This window comes from Sinocyclocheilus rhinocerous, unplaced genomic scaffold (genome assembly GCF_001515625.1).
Source record: "Sinocyclocheilus rhinocerous isolate Xijiao unplaced genomic scaffold, SAMN03320098_v1.1 scaffold412, whole genome shotgun sequence".
Lineage (NCBI taxonomy): Eukaryota > Metazoa > Chordata > Actinopteri > Cypriniformes > Cyprinidae > Sinocyclocheilus > Sinocyclocheilus rhinocerous.
In genome coordinates, this window is record NW_015642498.1 from 984,499 (window position 1) to 1,001,817 (window position 17,319).

The 17,319-nt window shown below is 36.7% G+C and overlaps 1 protein-coding gene across 1 annotated transcript in view; it reads left to right on the forward strand.

Annotated features, from left to right (window-relative positions):
• The window catches only part of LOC107755884 (protein phosphatase 1 regulatory subunit 12A-like), a 91,594-nt gene that overhangs the window by 29,740 nt on the left and 44,535 nt on the right, over positions 1-17,319 (forward strand). The window contains exon 2 of the mRNA XM_016572844.1: positions 16,125-16,255. Coding sequence (XP_016428330.1) covers positions 16,125-16,255 — 131 coding nt within the window. The remainder of the gene's footprint in view (positions 1-16,124; positions 16,256-17,319) is intronic.

Here is a 17,319-nt window from a genome sequence, read left to right on the forward strand (position 1 = left end):
CTGATGCGCTCAGTCAGAGAGTGTTCGGCGAGTGAAAATATATCTGAGCTAAACTTATACTTAGCCTCCAACTCACACACTGGCGGGTAAAATCTGAGAATTTATTAGCAATTGGCTAATATTAGACATCATTTAGTCGCCCCGAGTGAAGATTTAGTTGCATATGCGAGTGATTTACTCGCAATGTAGAGGGTTGATATGACAACCCATGAAAAGAAAGTTTGCATATGGTTTGCAGAAATGTTTGTTTTAAAGCCTAAAGCTATCTTAGCAACCAGCTGAGGCTTTTTTGCGGTTTGTAAAGAAACTTGCAAACCAAATTATGTCACGCTCTGCTTAAGGACCAGAGTTTCAAATTAGCCTTAGCCTGAATTATCATATCTCTTGATAATCATTATATAATGAGATATTAGTGTCTTGCCTGACTAGCCTAAACGTCCAAAGTTTTTGGACAAAGCGGTTGTTTTCAATTAGACAATATTGGCTGGCTGGCTGTCATCAAGTCAGACCATTTATTTTGGCATGTGCTGTTGTGGTTTTGCTTTTCTTTTTGAGGCTAATAGTAAAAAGGTCATCTTTCTTTTTCCATCAAACACAAAATAAAATATCTCCAAGTTTCTCTTTTCCATATGACTAAAGCATTTAATGACTAGGGACTGCCAACCAACAAAAATATCATAAGTGTTTTTTTATGACATGACCACAGGATTTTCCTGTGTAGGTTAACAATCGCCCAACGTTCTATATAGGTGACTTATCCTGTTGCCAAATCTGGTTTATTCCATTACCCATCTGAGAAGTTCCTTACTCGTTAGCAGCTGCTCTAACCAAGAATCAAAGGACTGGAGTTAGTTTGTGCACACTTGATCTGACTTTGAAGGATATGTAGTTGACCACTTAAACAGGGGAATGCCAAGGACAGTTGGCTCACACACCACCTCTGGCTTCTGGGCTTCATCACTTTGCCAGCTGCAGCACACACCTTTTCAGTTCACGTGCCGTCAACAATTGTAAACTGTATAATGAATTTGAACATTTATTTTAATATTATATACGTGACCGTAAAAAAAATAATACCTTGCAACAGTAACTTATACATCTATATTCATAAAGAATGGGAAATATGGCAGTTTTCTCTGTTCTGCTTTATTTGGTTGACACATGCAGGCTTGTTCTAAATGTAAAAGTTTAAAGGTGACATATCATGAAAATCCGACTTTTTCCGTGTTTAAGTGCTATAATCGGGTCCCCGGTGCATCGACAAACCCAGAAAACGTGAAGAACAACCCAGTACATTTTTTGGTAAGCCTTTCTCTGCAAGCTTGTTAGAAAATGAGCCGCTCAGATTTCGCTCCCCCTGTGACATAGAAAAGGGGATCTTACTATAATATTACCGCCCCTTAATCTGCAAGTTTCCACCCACGGAGCCTAGGGCTGGGCGATATTGCTAAAAAAATTTATCAACGATATAATGTTTCATATCGGTATTGATAATTATTGCCACTTTTTATAACCTTTTTTTAAAACAAAGCGCAATTGAAAAAACTGTTTAAATTTAACCACTGTGTTTTTAATTTACCCAATTTATTGAGACAAACAACAATTTTTTTTTTGTTTTTACAGTCAAACACAAAATAAAATGTAAACAAATATCTCCTTTCTTACGTGTTATATGCAGATTAAATAAGTCTTATGGAAACTTTTGGCTTGTCTCCTGAGGCCACAGGAGGGCGCAATGAGCAAATGAAAATAACAAATTGTCAATGCAATGAAATAACTGTCCATAAAAAAAGCGTGCATAACGTCTAAATTAACATAATATATAAATCAAATATAATTTCATAAATTGCATAAACAATTATGAACAAAACAGTATCATGTATTTATGCATTGCATAAATAAAAAAAAAAGAGCCGAATCGCTGATCGCACAGATTGCATTTGAAAACATAGATGCAGTAAAAAGGAATAAACCTCCACAAATTCGCGATGTGTTTTCTAAACGTTTAAACTGTTTTAACTTTGCATGGCTTTCTATACATCTCTTGTGTGACACACAAGTGCAGCAGTCGTATTTGTCCGTCTAAAAACTGCGCTGAATATGCGTTCTGTGTGAATGGCTTGGTTTCGGTTTTAACCTAATTAAGATCTTCTAAGCATTGAGCTACTATATTTCTCTAATATTTTGAATGCATAATGCAGCAGCGGCGCGTCTCGTGGGCTAGAGACTAACAAAACATTAAAATGCAACAATGTCACTTACATTATCATCACCACATCTCGCGCGCCACTGATGACGCTCCCTGACACGCACCTAACATTCGACTGTACCATTTTTGCATTCAAATGCAATTTTTTTAAAATTTTAATTTCGACTAATATAATTTTTTAAAAATTCATAATCTCCTCGTCACAGGCAGGCACAGCACTCATGTTCGTGTTTGTGTGTGCTGTCTGCGTCACTCATAGCACGTGCCTATATTGTGCGCTATATTGAACTTTTTTTCTATCGTTATCGATGAATGAGTACCATCGATAAATATTGATACCGTTTTATCGCCCAGGCCTAACGGCGCTGCCATTGTGTGTTCGCAAGTGACAATGGTGTACCAATTCTAACTCCATTGCGAAAGTTTGAGCAAAGCAATGCTAACTGTTCTGCACTGATGAGCACAGCCACTGTTTAGAGTCCCAGCCACAGAGGAGACAAGAAACCAGTGGATTTATTTACTGTATATTATGATGCTGCCACACAGATCTAATATAAACATGCCATTTCTTTCCCAGCCGTTTACCTTCACAGACAAATCAAAATAGGCATTTTCAAAATGATATAATAAATGATCTGTGGGGTATTTTGAGCTGAAACTTCACAGACACATTGTGGGGACACCTGAGTCTTATATTGCATATTGTAAAAAGGGGCATAATAGGTCTCCTTTAATGCAGAATCTCTAGATCTTGTGAATAGTAGCTATTACACATGTCTTCCTGACTTTGAATTGTTTATAACATTTACTGATAAGAATATAACAGTACAATGTAAGTTATGAAGTAGGGCTGTCAAAAAAAAATTTGAATCTCGAATATTTGTTGAATTTAAAATAAAAATCCACATTCGAATGCAAAAACGTTGTATTGGAATTTTAGGTGTGCGTCAGGCAGCCTTATCAGTGGTGCACGAGATGCGATGACGATGTAAGTGTCGTTGCATTATAATGTTTTTGTTAGCCTATCCAGTTGAAGCCACTAGATGCGGTGCTACTACGTTGTTCATTAAAAATATTGCAGAAAAAGAGAACATCAATGCGGGGAAGATGTTGAAGATGTTTGATTTTCAAACAATCAAAACCGAAACCAAGCCGTTTACACAGAATGCATATTTATCGCATTTTCTAGAGGGACATCTATCACTGTTTCACTCGCGTCTCACACAAGAGAGCCGCATGTTTAGAAAGCTATGTAAAATGAATGTAAGTTCAACTTTTAAAAAACATGTCAAGACTTTATGGCGGTTTTCCCCATCCCACTGCATCTCAAGTTTTTAAATGAAGAATGTACTCTTTGTGATTGGTTTTCGGTCCTTTGTATTAAACTATACATACATGCATGATGCTGTTTTGTTTCTAATTGTTTAAGCAACTTTATTAATTATATAAGGTTTATAAACAGTTTGTTTAAACATTATGCACTTTTTTCGAAGATACTCGTGTTATTTTATTATGCTTTAAAGAAACGTGCATAATATTTTGCTCGATGCACCCTCTTGTGGCCTCAGGAGAGAAGCCAAAAGCTTTTTTCCCCCCTAACTGAAATTATGCCTTTTAAATTCGAATATAATTCGAATATTGATAATATTTAAGTCAACAATTCGAATTTAGTTTTTCAGACATTTTGACAGCCCTATTATGAAGTGTGGAAAACAGCTCTTGAGAGCATTTAAAGGGGTCATATGATGTTGCTAAAAAGAACAATATTTGGTGTATTGAAATGTTTATGCGGTTTAAGGTTAAAAAACACATTATTTTCCACATACTGTACATTATTGTTTCTTCTCTATGCCCCGCCTTTCTGAAACGTGTCGATTTTTACAAAGCTCATCGGTCTGAAAAGCAAGGTGCGCTGTGATTGGCCAGCTATCCAGTGCGTCTTTCACAACGAAACACACAGCGCCTTCGCGACCTGGCGGCGGCAACAACAATACTACAGCGAGAAAAAAAGTTACGCCTTCTTTCTTTGCGTGAACATTTGGGCGGCGTTATGCAAATCTTGGCATGTTAGAACGAGCCGTTTTAGGTAGGCGTGGCTGACTCTTGAGTACCTCACCTTCAGCATTATAATTATTTCACCCGCGCAGGACAGAGACTGAGACGGTGCCGCTGCATGTCATGCCAAACCTCTCACGGCAGCGTCATCAGCTTGAGATCTGCCTTTTTAGAGACCACCGATCAATCATCCCAATGTGATTATCGGCCGATAGTGATCAGTAGCCGATCAATCGGAGCACCCCTATTACTAATAATATAAAAGCAATCATTATAATACTTTGTATACATTTTAATTCCTTTGTTTAACCGTTCTATCTGATTATTAGACAGACTTCTATCCATATTAGAAAGAACTGTTAACGACAGCGAACAAGAGGGAGAATGTGAGCACTGTGTGCTCAGGCGCTGCCGTTCTCAGTGCCATCAAAATAAAAGTCCAGTCTCAAACGCATCGGCCAAACAGGAAAACTTATCGTCTGATGCCGATATTTAAATATCAGCCGATATATCGGCCTTGGCGATATATCAGTCGACCACTACTTAAAATTAACCAGTTTTCTCCAACAATTAAAATTAATGGATGCTAACATGGTCTTTTATGATGTGCAACACAAACACCTCTGCTAAAATCTGTAAAAAAGTAGTCTGGGGTTTCATGGTGTTGATATGTGAACATGAATGACCATGCTGAAAATGAAAATTCTATCATCATTTATTCACCATTCATTTGTTCCAGAACTGTACGAGTTTGTAGATTACAAAAGATGATATTTTGAAGAATGTTGGAAACCAAACAGTTGCTGGTAGCCATTGACTTCCATAGTATGGAAAAAATATTATTGAAGTGAATGACTACCGTCAATACTTTGGTTACTAACATTCTTCACAATATCTTTTGTGTTAAGCAGAGGAAAAAACTAGTTAAAACTAGTTAGTAAATGAAGACCGAATTTTCATTGTAGGGTGAACTAATGTGCTCATGGTTGTGACTTCAGTTTCTTTTTAACAACTGGGTTTCTATAAATGGTCTGGGTAGACTGAAGAGAGACTTATGTGTTGTCAAAGCGTAAATATGTTTACATGGTACATCAGGTCTTTGTTTTCCATCATACATGACCTTTTAATGTGTATTTACTTTGGTTGTTGTTTGCCCAAGGAGGAATGGTGAAAGAGAATTGCAGGATTGGGAAAGCGTCCTGATTTTTCAGCTGAGAGTCTACAGGGGCTGCTAGAGGAAGTGAGATGGGAGGGGGCTTCAAGTGTCTTCTCCCCTTGAAGTGAAGTGCTGCTATAGTTAGATCCAAATGCTTCACGTGATGACTTGGGAGATAATCACTCATGGGCTTGCAGCTACACACACACACACACACACACACACACACGGGGGACCTTGTGCTCCTCTCTGCTGTGGTGGTTTGAAGTCACAGTTCCTTTTAAAGTATGGAAAAAGCCCAGTGTCCTTTTTCTGAACTGCAAGCAATGGACATGCATTTGGTTTGTCTTGTAATGGTTGATATGGAGTTAATTGTACTTAAATGACGTAGCCTTCTCACTCTGCCGGTTTATAGCATTTTGTTACCTTCTTATGACTTCATTTGGTTAATTTGACATGCAAGAAAACCATTAACCTTTCCATAAATGTCAACAAATTGATATTTTATAATATTATAGATATGTATTATGCATAAAAATTACACACAATTATGTGCTGTAATAATACATAATTAATTTAGACCAATTTTGTGTATATTGTATGTGCATTTGTTTTATTATTTTAGAATTTTTTTTTTTTAAATGATGATACCCCAATTATAAAATATAAAATGTTTTATACATTTATATATGTATAAGAGTTACATGTATTATGTATTAAAAACACAATTATGTATAATAATAATAATAATAAAAATAATAATACATTATAAAAATCTTGATTTAAAAATGTATTTATGGTTTAAATTAGGGTTGGGTGCTTTACTGCAAATAAACCAATTTCTTTTTTTTTATGTATTTAAATGGTAAAATAATGGTAAAATATAATTTACTTTTTATATAGGGTTGAAATATGAGCCTGGCCCTTGACTAGTTTTGTGAGATTCACCCAAGAATACTTTAGTGACCATATATACTGTGTTTTACTATTTGGCAGTTATTGCTTGACAGCGGTAGAGGGTCTTCCTCTTGGTTTTAACCTATTATGGAGAGACCTCATCAGCTGGTCCATATAGACTTTTACCCCATGTTCAGGGGTCTGTAATCATGTGTTCAGAGTTTGACCATAAAGGGCCATGAGAATCGTGCTGGTTAAGCCGAACTGAAGAGCTCAAAAACACAGCCGACGCAGTTCCAAAAGAAGTCGGAACCCCTCCGGCCCTCAGCTGTAAGACTGTCTTTTCACCTCTCCCTCGGCAGAGTCTGTCTCCAGGGGCTGCTGGAACAACCCTGGTGTGTTTTAAATGAATTCCCGTCTTTTATTTATTTGTTAGTTACAAAGGGCCAACGTGACCAAACTCTTGTCTTTTTTTTCGTTTCGAGCCCTATTTCCATGGAGACAAGCAGGGCTTCACCTACGCGTCAGTCGCATGTTTCAGATCTGCGGATTTGTGCCTCTCTCTCCCAATGCAGCCGGAGCTCTCGCTGTGTTTTAGGATTAGACTGGCGCATAAGATGGGCACCGTATTGTTTCAGATGTAATCTAAGCCATATTTAACCTTTATTGTGCCTTTATTAAGTTAATCTACAGATAACGCTCTGTAATCAGTGCTGTTTGTCTTGTCCAAATTGAATGGCGTGCTTGAGGAGATGTGGGGGGTCATGACCCATCTTCTGTTTCTCAGTATCAGAGAGGGTTTTCTCGTGTGGCACATTTGTTGGGAGTTTGTCAGGGCCCTACAGGGCTCCAGACTGCGACTAAAATGGTCGCATTTGCGACCAAAAATATTAATTTGCGAGTGAAGTTTTTGCTGAGGTCGCCACTGGCGACTATATATATTATGTTATAACTTAAAAATTAGCATGCAATGCCTTTTTTCCTTAACAGCTAGAAAAATAACGATAAAGAGGAGCATTTTGCTATATTTATGTGCTATTGCATATTAATATTTTTACTTAACCTGTTATCTACATGATTCAACTCCTATAAAATTGCATTTTACTAATTAAAGGGGTTCATATGACGTTGCTAAAAAGAACATTATTTTGTGTATTTGGTGTAATGCAATGTGTTTGCGGTTTAAGGTTCAAAAAACATTATTTTCCACATAATGGAAGCTTTTGTGAAATGTAAAGGGTTTTTCAGATGTTAAAGGTTCTTTATGAAACCATTTAGACAAAAAAGGTTCTTCTATGGCATCGTGAACTACCTTTATTTTTAAGAGTGTATGACAACATTTACAGGATGCATTGAGGGGGAGCCCAAACTACACTGTGGCCAAATGATGCTTATGGTCCATGATATTGGTACAGATTCTGTGTAATGAACAATTCTTTGTGACTGTATATTTCAAGTTGGAAAGTACATTTAGTTCCCACTATAAGTTAACCTTAGTTCCCAGGTCATCTACAAGATGGATTAAAATGCTGATAAAGTCAAGAAAAGATGAGACATAAACACATGACAGTATGATTGAAATGTTAAAATGTAAAATAAATAAATAAATAGAACGCATTTATTCTGTGGCACCTAAAAAAATAATTTGGTGCCCAAGTTTTTTTTCTTGTAGGAGCCAATGGCTCCTTACTCTATTTTTTTTGCCTGGAGCCATGGCCCTATCATCATCTCATGTCCTCTATCTGTCTGTCTGCATTGCTAAAATTATTCTCTGGGTTTTATTTTATTAATTAATTTCTTTATTTTGGCTATTCTTTATTTATTTATTTATTGATGCTTCAGCCAGAATAGCAAAAATAATTTTTTAATAATAATTACAAATAATGTTTTTATTTAAAAATGATAAACAATACTTTTTTTTATTTTTCTAATTTATTAATCTTGTTTCTCGAGTAAGCAAACAGGATTGCAACAGTTTATTATTGTTTAATTTAATTTTTTTTTATTTTTTTTTATTGTTTCTATTGCCAAAGAGTATTGCAACAGTTTATCAGCCAGTATTTATTTTAATAATTTATTCAAATTTGTTTCAATTTTTTTTTATTAATCTTGTTTCAGTTTCAACAAAAAGAATAAAAAATAATTTATTTGTATTTATTATTATTTTTCGGACATGTGTTCCAAGAACTTTCATCCTCCTCCGTTGGTCCTACCCTGAACTTAAGCTATTGAACGAGCCAGTGTAACTGCGTCAGGCTTGTCATGATGCTCAAACAAACAGAGCAATGTTTTGATAGCGTCACAGTGTTTAAACTCTTCTGGGAAATCATCCTACTAATGGTTTACTTTTAGCTGTCTCTGCATTACACACTTCACTTTTAACGTACTGACATTCGATGTGGTCGGTCTTGTAGAAGTTGGCGGTCTGTGTAGGATCAGGTTTCATTAGGGTACAGTGCTACTCTGAAGCATCACTTCCTCCTTTGGGCTGTTTTAGTAATGTAGCACTTCAGCAGACAGTCTCGCAATCACAGGCTCATGTCTGGCTGATTTTCATATCCCAGCATATGTCATTATATAGGGGTTAAACTCTTTGTGCCTGTTTTAAGTGCACTTTCTTGATTGGTTGAAAACCTTCTAATGTGTCTGCAATGTTTATGAATCCATGTGAAGAGTGCCTTATGGGAAATGAGGGCATAGTGTCTCTTCTCTTAGTGATGGGAAGTTCCCCTATGTCCTGGGTCAGATTTTCTAACTGCATTTTCTGAAAAAACAGTATGGCTTTTGTAGACTTTTAGTCTAGATTATATTGTCCACATACACTTTTTTTATTATAGTCATTATGCAATGAAGAGGAAGCGCTCGGGTCCACAAACTAGGACTGGATGATACATCGGATGTTAACGCTTAATTTTTTATTTGATGACCATGTAATAATTGACCAATATGGTGAATATTGTGCAAATTAAGATGGATTATTTTTAAAAACATCTCTATATTTTTCAAAGGTTAGTTCACTAAAAAAAACAAAACCAAAAGATTTTCATTTATCTTCGAAACACAAATAAAAATATTTTTGTATGTATGTATGTTGATCTTTGTTGATTTGTGATAAAGTCTGAATTAAATGACTGATATTGTCATTTATTGATTCATTTTTGTTCACTCAGCAATGATTTGCTTTAAAATTATTTGCTGGTTAATATATTACTGTTGATTTAGGCCTATATAAATGGTTTCATCTAAATCTTCCTTGTGTTCATTTAGGAAATAACATTGTGTAATTGTGACATTGTGATTGTTTAAAACCGTTACTAAATGAAACATTGTGAATCTACTTTGCAGGCTCTGGTTGAATGATGGCTTCACTGATTAAAAAACAGTTATTCTTTTAAAGTATTTTAGAGCAAATGCTTAAATCTTGAGATATCAAACACTGTCAAAATGTTCCAAATATTGACTTTAGTCTCAAGCTCTATGGCCCAACTCAGAGTTTTTACATTAATCGTCCATTATAACCTTTGCTGAGTGAAGTTAGGAGCCTGATAAATGTGCCTGTTTTGATTATATCTATAAGCCGGCAACCTTGTTGATTTGCGTCCAGAATCAAGCATCTGCAGTCGTTCAAAATTAAAAGCGTGTCTGTAAACAAAATGGCCTTTAGTGTCCTCTCTTGGGTTTCTTTATAGTGGTCTCAGATATATCCGATCAAGCTTTGAAAGTCCACTAAAGGTACCATTTTGTATAGTGATCCTGCCTCTAATTAAAAACCTGCTCAGCAGTATATAAATTCTCTGTTGGCAGCTGAGACTGTTTTCACTTAACTGCGGATTGAATTCTGCATGCTTAGGTCTGTCTGCGAGAAGCGAGACGCGGTAGCGTCAAAACAGAACTAGGTATCATATCTATCATCATGGCATCGACTGTAAGAGTAAAACCGAGACTCGGCTTGTGCACCCTCTATTTTTAGCAGTGCGTCACAGACCAGATCCTGCACCGCATGGTGCTGACATTTTTGGTTACAAGGCAGATCAGCAGCTGTTTGAATGTATTTGTGGTGCTTTTGTGTATTGAAGTTCACCACTTGTTCCTTAAGAGCAGCTTAAGTGGTCTATTGTTGACATTTTAGACAGGAATCATTTTGGGTTCAATTGAACGTCACTCATCTCTGTAGTTCTGCAGATTTATTGTTTGCTTTTAACAACACTGCGGAATTCAGCTTTGTGACCCTATTGGCTATAGTTTGACTTAAAGGGGTCATATGATGCGATTTCAATTTTTCCTTTCTCTTTGGAGTGTTACAAGCTCTTGGTGCATAAAGAAGATCTGTAAAGTTGCAAAGACTAAAGTCTCAAATCCAAAGAGATATTCTTTATAAAAGTTAAGAGTCAGCCACACCTACCTAAAACGGCTTGTTCTAACACGCCCCCACATATCTACGTCACTATGTGGGAAGATTTGCATAACGCCGGCCAAATGTTCACGCAAAGAAAGAAGGCGTAACTTTTATTCTCGCTGTAGTATTGTTGTTGCCGCCATGTCGTGAAAGCGCTGTGTGTTTCATTGGGAGAGCGAAACTACTTTGTTTGGTCTTCCAAAAGAGGACGATATCCGCTTCCTCATGCCTGGAGCTGATCCGTGCTGGTCGCTGAGGAAATATATTAACTTTGCGCTATGGATCGCCGTATCGGCTTTCACCGTGGACGAAGCGGAGTCCAGCCCGGGGTCGTCACATGTGGTTGCCGCAAGCCTCCTTTGTCGAATCCGCCGGGCGCCACTCACTCAAGCTGCTGTGTGTTTCGTTGTGAAAGCGAAACTACTTTGTTTGGCCTTCCAAAATAGGACATAATTTTTCTATAAAGTGGGGCAGTTCCAACTATGCAAGGACAGTCTGGCGCTTCTGACTCACAGCCTGTAAGTAAATTTTTTATATTTAAAGAATTTGCCACTGATGATTCAAATGCGAGTTTGAGCAGTGTAGAGTAGCGCTTATTGTTTGTCATTTCTCCGATCACAAATGCAGACATGGTTTTATGTTTACGCGGCGCAATACACAACGCAAAGCGTAAAAACACAGTATAAGTCATTACAATCAGTAATTATGTCCCCACTGGATGCAACAAATGCCTCGTTTGTAATGGGTTTTATTGGTTTTGTCTCGTCGCGCCGGGACACATGGAAACCATAGACTGTATGATGGAAACACAGTATGGTAAGGGGCGTAACATTTGTGTCACACGCTTGAGGTATTCAGCCAATCACATAGAGCGGCCATATTGAGTGTTGGATTTTTTTCCCCATTCAAAACCATACGAGTGACACATCTTGGGCATTCTGTAGTCTTTGGGTTAATAAAGAGAAAATAATTCGAAAAATATCCATATTTAAAACTTAATAAACCATAATCTCTAGGTTTTTGCTAACTGTCGTACGCGCGTTCATGAGAGAGTGGCGTTCCAGCAGATGACGTAGTCTCACAAGAGCCAAGCTTTGTTTACAGCAAAGGAAAACCAGTCTCTTCTTGGCTTATATCGAAATCCTCCGATATTTTTCTTTACAAATCCTTGTTTTGTACTTCTAATTTTCGTGAGCGCGCGTAATACAGTTAACAAGGGAACTCGTTTCGTTACTCGCACACTGTTCTCTAGTACGCGCACAGCCGCACACACATGAAGCTCGCAAACGCGTTTCAGACGGCACGCGAACACCGAACTGAATCCTCTTCAGAATCCTCTGAACAGACACATACACATAAAATTATGACGAAATACCCATCTCGACAATCATTCAGGTAAACGCAGTCAGTTATGTCTCAAGTGAATGAAAACAGCTGAGAAAGAAATCGGATGTGATGTGTATCATTATATTGGATCCGTGCATAAGGTCTTAAAGGGACAGCGGCCTATAAATACTGCTGCTGTCATTAATGATCATCAAACAACAAAACAGCTATGATAAAAATCTATATTTAATTTATACAGTGAACACTATGCAGTGTTATTTTCCCTAATTATTACATTTCTGTATTTGAATTCTACCAACCTTATATTATTTGTAACATTCTCTTGTATTTATCTATGCTTGTAATTTGTGTATTTGTTCTTATTTTTACTGGCTGTTCTCTTGTCTCTTTAATCATGTTTAAACTTTCTAAGTTAATCTAGTAGTATTTGCTGTGGTATCAAAGAAGTACCTTCGCATTAAGTAATAAATGGAAAGCAAGATAAATTGAAATATTTTTCTTTTTTTGCTGATCCGAATAATGATCCGATCCGATCTCTTTAAGTAATAAATCGAAAGCAACTTAAATTGAAATATTTTTCTTTTCTTGCTGATCCGAAAAATGATCCGATCCATGGGTCAGAAACCGTAATGTGATCCGAACCGTGAGATTTGTGATCCGTTGAACCACTAGAACGATCCCTTTAAAGTTTGATCTTATTAGTGAAAATTCTGCAAAATTTTGCTGGCAAAAAAGGTGCTTTGTCAATAGTTCAGCAACATATGAAGCAGAGCTCACACAGAAGTCTCATTCAAACCAAAGATTTCTGTTGGTTATTATGTATACACCTAAATATATCTGCTTTATCTCCATGTCTGGTACTAATCAACGCATTTCTCCAGCTCTGTCAAACAGGTTTGAATGGAGATGTGATGACTTGTTCTCTATTGAGTCAGTACACGTCTGTGGTCTCTGTACGTGCCTGTCCGCGACCATCAGTGATGTGGGATTTGGATGTAATCCTTGCTGTTATTACTAACATTAATAGTCAGATTAGCTCCCAAATGTCTTCTAAATGTGTAGCCGCACCATCAAATAAAAAACAGACCTCACGTCTGTCTGGATCAGTTTGACGCCCACATACCAAATCTGTCTTCATTACACACAGATGACATTCTTATAGTTTCCCTGTGCATGTTCGGAAAGGAATTTACAGTGCCGCTTTTTTCCTACGCTACACACAAGTGCTCAGAGACTCCAACATGGCGCTCAGAAGCACTTTATGGAATTAAGTTTTGAATCCTTCTTTTCTTTGGAGAGTAATTTCCCTTGTCTTTTAGCTCAAAGTCCAGCTCTGCATTCCCTGATGTGGTCACGGCCTCTCACACCTGTCAGGCCTGAACAATTACAGCCATTAAGGGATTGCCATTGTTGGCTGTGGGAACTGCTGGGTTAGGCTTATAATAAACATGGTGTGTTTTGAGGGCAGAGGGAATGCTTGCTTGCCTTAAGCGGGACGTTATCCCAAGGCTGAGTGAATGACTTGAGGCAGTGGGCCATATTTGGGTGCCCCTAAAATTCTCCAGATTAAGTGTTTTGTATCACTCTTTTAAGTTAATTACCTGTAATGGCAATCAAATTACAATGATGTGTATTTCTTTTGTGGTTGTTTTGCTGATTGTTTTTAATGAATCATTTAAAAAGACTCACAAATTAGTCTTGAACGGTTTGAATCTGTCTCACTGAATTGGTCAGAGCAGTTCTTGATAAAAACAAATGACTCTGAGCTGGCTGTTTTTAATGAATCTTTTAAAAAGACTCACAAACTGTTCTTAACCATGTTATTATTTTCGTCTATTTTTTCATGTCTGCCGAAGGCTTATGAGACCTATTTGTGATTTACTGGCTGTCTGAGGGCCATTGTCAGTTCGTTATGCTCTTTCTGTTGAGCCTAAGATTTCAGGAAGTAGTCATTTCTAAAGCCAATCAAACAAAATGTGTAATGTTTAATTTAACATTTGTTGTAAGTAGTGTTGTCACGGTACCAAAATTTCAGTATTCGGTACCAATACCAGTGAAAATCCACGGTTCTCGGTACCAATTTCGGTACCAAAGCAAAACACAAAAACATGTTAATTAAAAAATGTGACTATACTTTCATTTAATCCAAACTGTGTACATACTTAATTTTAAAGGGCTTTTGAAAACCTAGAGAAATTCATTCTCTGCCAGCAGGAGGCGCTTGTAGAGCGGGAGAGATAGAGGTTTCCCCAGTAACGGCTGTAATCAAATAAGCGCTGGGCTCACAAACTGCTCAGGCATTACAAGAAAGATTAAATGAAAATGACAGTCGGTGTCCTTCAGAAATACAGTGATATAAAAACACCCGCACCGGGTTTCGACTTTGACACGTGCAGTGCTCATGTTTATTCAAGGAAGGCAAAGCCTTTTGGAAAATCTATTTGCGGCGGTGAGTTTTGATATTGTGGCGGGCTGCCACAAATAAATCAATGCATACGCATTTGCGCACCTTTCGGATAGTGCATCAAGAACCGGGTTGACTGGATACTCGGTACCACCGGTACTTAAAAAAACCTGGTACCGTAACGTTTTAATTTTTTAAGTACCGACTTGGTACCGAAGTACTGGGTCTTTTGACAACACTAGTTGTAAGGTATAGTGTAAGGCTAATCAGGTAGCGGTATCATAAGCAAATAAACTGAGCGCTTAGTTAACTAAACATAGGTTAGCGTACTAACTAAAATCTTTAATTTTGTGATTTAGCCTATAGCTTTGGTTATATAGTATTATGTAAACTAAATACATTAATGGTCATAATAACAACTGAAATTACTTCATCAGTTTTTTTATTTATATGATTTGTAGATTATTTTGTAGGATTTCAAATCGGGCACAGATTAAATTAATTTAGAAGTTAATTTAGCCGATGAAATTGCTTCTACATAGTCCTCCATGGTAGTCCACTGTAATATTCCATAAAAAATAGAGTTGTCAATTTTGATTTCATGGTGAAGTCTGTGTACAATAACAGCCACGTTGAACCTGTAAAAGGTGTTCAGAATCTTCTAAGCTAGTTGTTTGGACAGTCCTGGTTTCCTCTACCTCTGGCTTGACAAGGCCCTGATAAGAGCAAAGAGGCCCACACGTTTCTACTGCGGTACTGTAAACAGCCCAAATTTGGGCAAGGATTTCAACCAGATAGTCGTGTGCCCTGAACGTGAGGCTGGTTTGTGTGTTTCCTTGTCTATGGTATTGTCATGGCAACCAGCCGTAAGACCAGGAGATTTTACGGGCAGCCGTTCAAGAGGGGAGCACATGGAGAACTGAGGTTGGACGCTAGTCAAGGTTGTGGAGTTTAGACTGTGAGGTGTTTGAGTCTGACAATGGGCACTGAGAGCCCCTCTCAAAATATAAGATAATTAGGCAGTTAACACGATCGCCATGACCAAAAACTTTGATCTTTGCCGACTGTAGAAAGGAAGAAAATAGAATTTATTTAAAATTTGTATGACTGAAGTTAGTATTTTTCTGTCAGTATTGTTTTTTTTTTTTTAACAAGGTCAACGAGGCTGCATTTATTTGATCCAAAAATACAGTAAATACAGCAATATTATGTAATATTACTGTCACTTTTGAATAACATAATGTGTCTTTGCTTAATAAAGGCATTTATTTCTTAAAATTTTACTGACCCCAAACGATTGAACTGTAGTGTGTATATATATATATTGTCACTGTCTCTATCAAGCTCTTTTGTCTCATCGAGTGGTGACATGCTTTAATTACAGACCTCCATATTTCCCTCAAGGGATTTTGGTTACCTGATGATATAATGTGCCTTTGTTTAGAGGAATAGGTTCCCACTGAAGATTAATGTTTGGCCCTGAAGCTCACACTTGGGTTTATGAAACTGTTTTGCTAAGGCTCTTAATCCAGATCTTAGGTAACTGAAATGCTATATGCTGCATGAATATTGTTTTGGACGGGTCTATTTGAATAGGTTTTGAGATGCTAAATGGCTAGTACTCTTGCTTAGATGTTAAGTCCTTTCTTCTCTTTTCCAGGCCTGCATAGATGATAATGTGGACATGGTGACCTTCCTGGTGGAGCATGGAGCCTGCATCAACCAGCCCGACAATGAAGGCTGGATTCCCCTTCACGCTGCCGCTTCCTGCGGATACCTCGACATCGCTGAGTAAGTCCCACTTCCCCACCACAGAAAACTTAAGTGTTTCTTCTTCTCCTTCTTTTTGTCACAGGGTTTGATATTTATTTTTAAAACAAATAAATTTTAACTTCTTTGTCATGTTATCACGTGACATTTTGATTTTTGCTACTTTTTATTTTAGACACTAAATATTAAAACATGAAGCAAAGTCTAAAAATACAAATTATAGCTGTAATTGTCAAAATAAAAAAATAGCGTGATATTGATGAATTGTCTAGGTTAGGATACGTAATGTGCTAGCTTGTAATATTAGCCTTAGCAAAACAAAGGATTCAGTTTAAATAACACTAAATTATCCTGTGATGCATTTATACACTACTGTTTGTATTATTTTTTTATTTATGTATTTTATGTTTTATGTATTTATTATTTTAATATTTTAAATTGTTAGTATTTTTAAGAAATGTGTAAATAAAAAAGAAATTCATAATTTATTTAACAATGATGCATTAAATTGATCAAAAGTGACAGTAGACATTTGTAATGTTAAAAAATATTTTAGTGTCTAATAAATGCTTTCTTTTTACATTTCTATTCATCAGAGAATCCTGAAAAAATATGTATTGTGGTTTTTACAGAAATACTAGCAGCACAGCTGTGTTCAATATTGATAGTAATAAGAAATGTTTCTTCAGCACCAAATCATCACATTAGAATGATTTCTGAAGGATCATGTGACACTGTAATCTGGAGTAATGGCTGTTAAAAAAATCAGCGTTGCCATCAAAGGAAGAAATTAAAATTTTAAATATATTAAAAATACTATACACTAATACTAAAAAAGTTGTTTTTCTATTTTATTAATATTTTATAATATTACAGCCTTGGTCTGCAGAAGAGACTTTCTTTCAAAAACATTTTAACTTGACCTCAAACCTTTGTAGTTGAAGGAACATCTATGACTTGTGAGGTTTTTAGCCAAAGCCTGTAATATAAAATATTTGGGTAACACTTTAGTATAGCGACCAATTCTCACTATTAACTAGTTGCTGATTAGCATGCCTATTATTAACATATTGGCTGTTTATTAG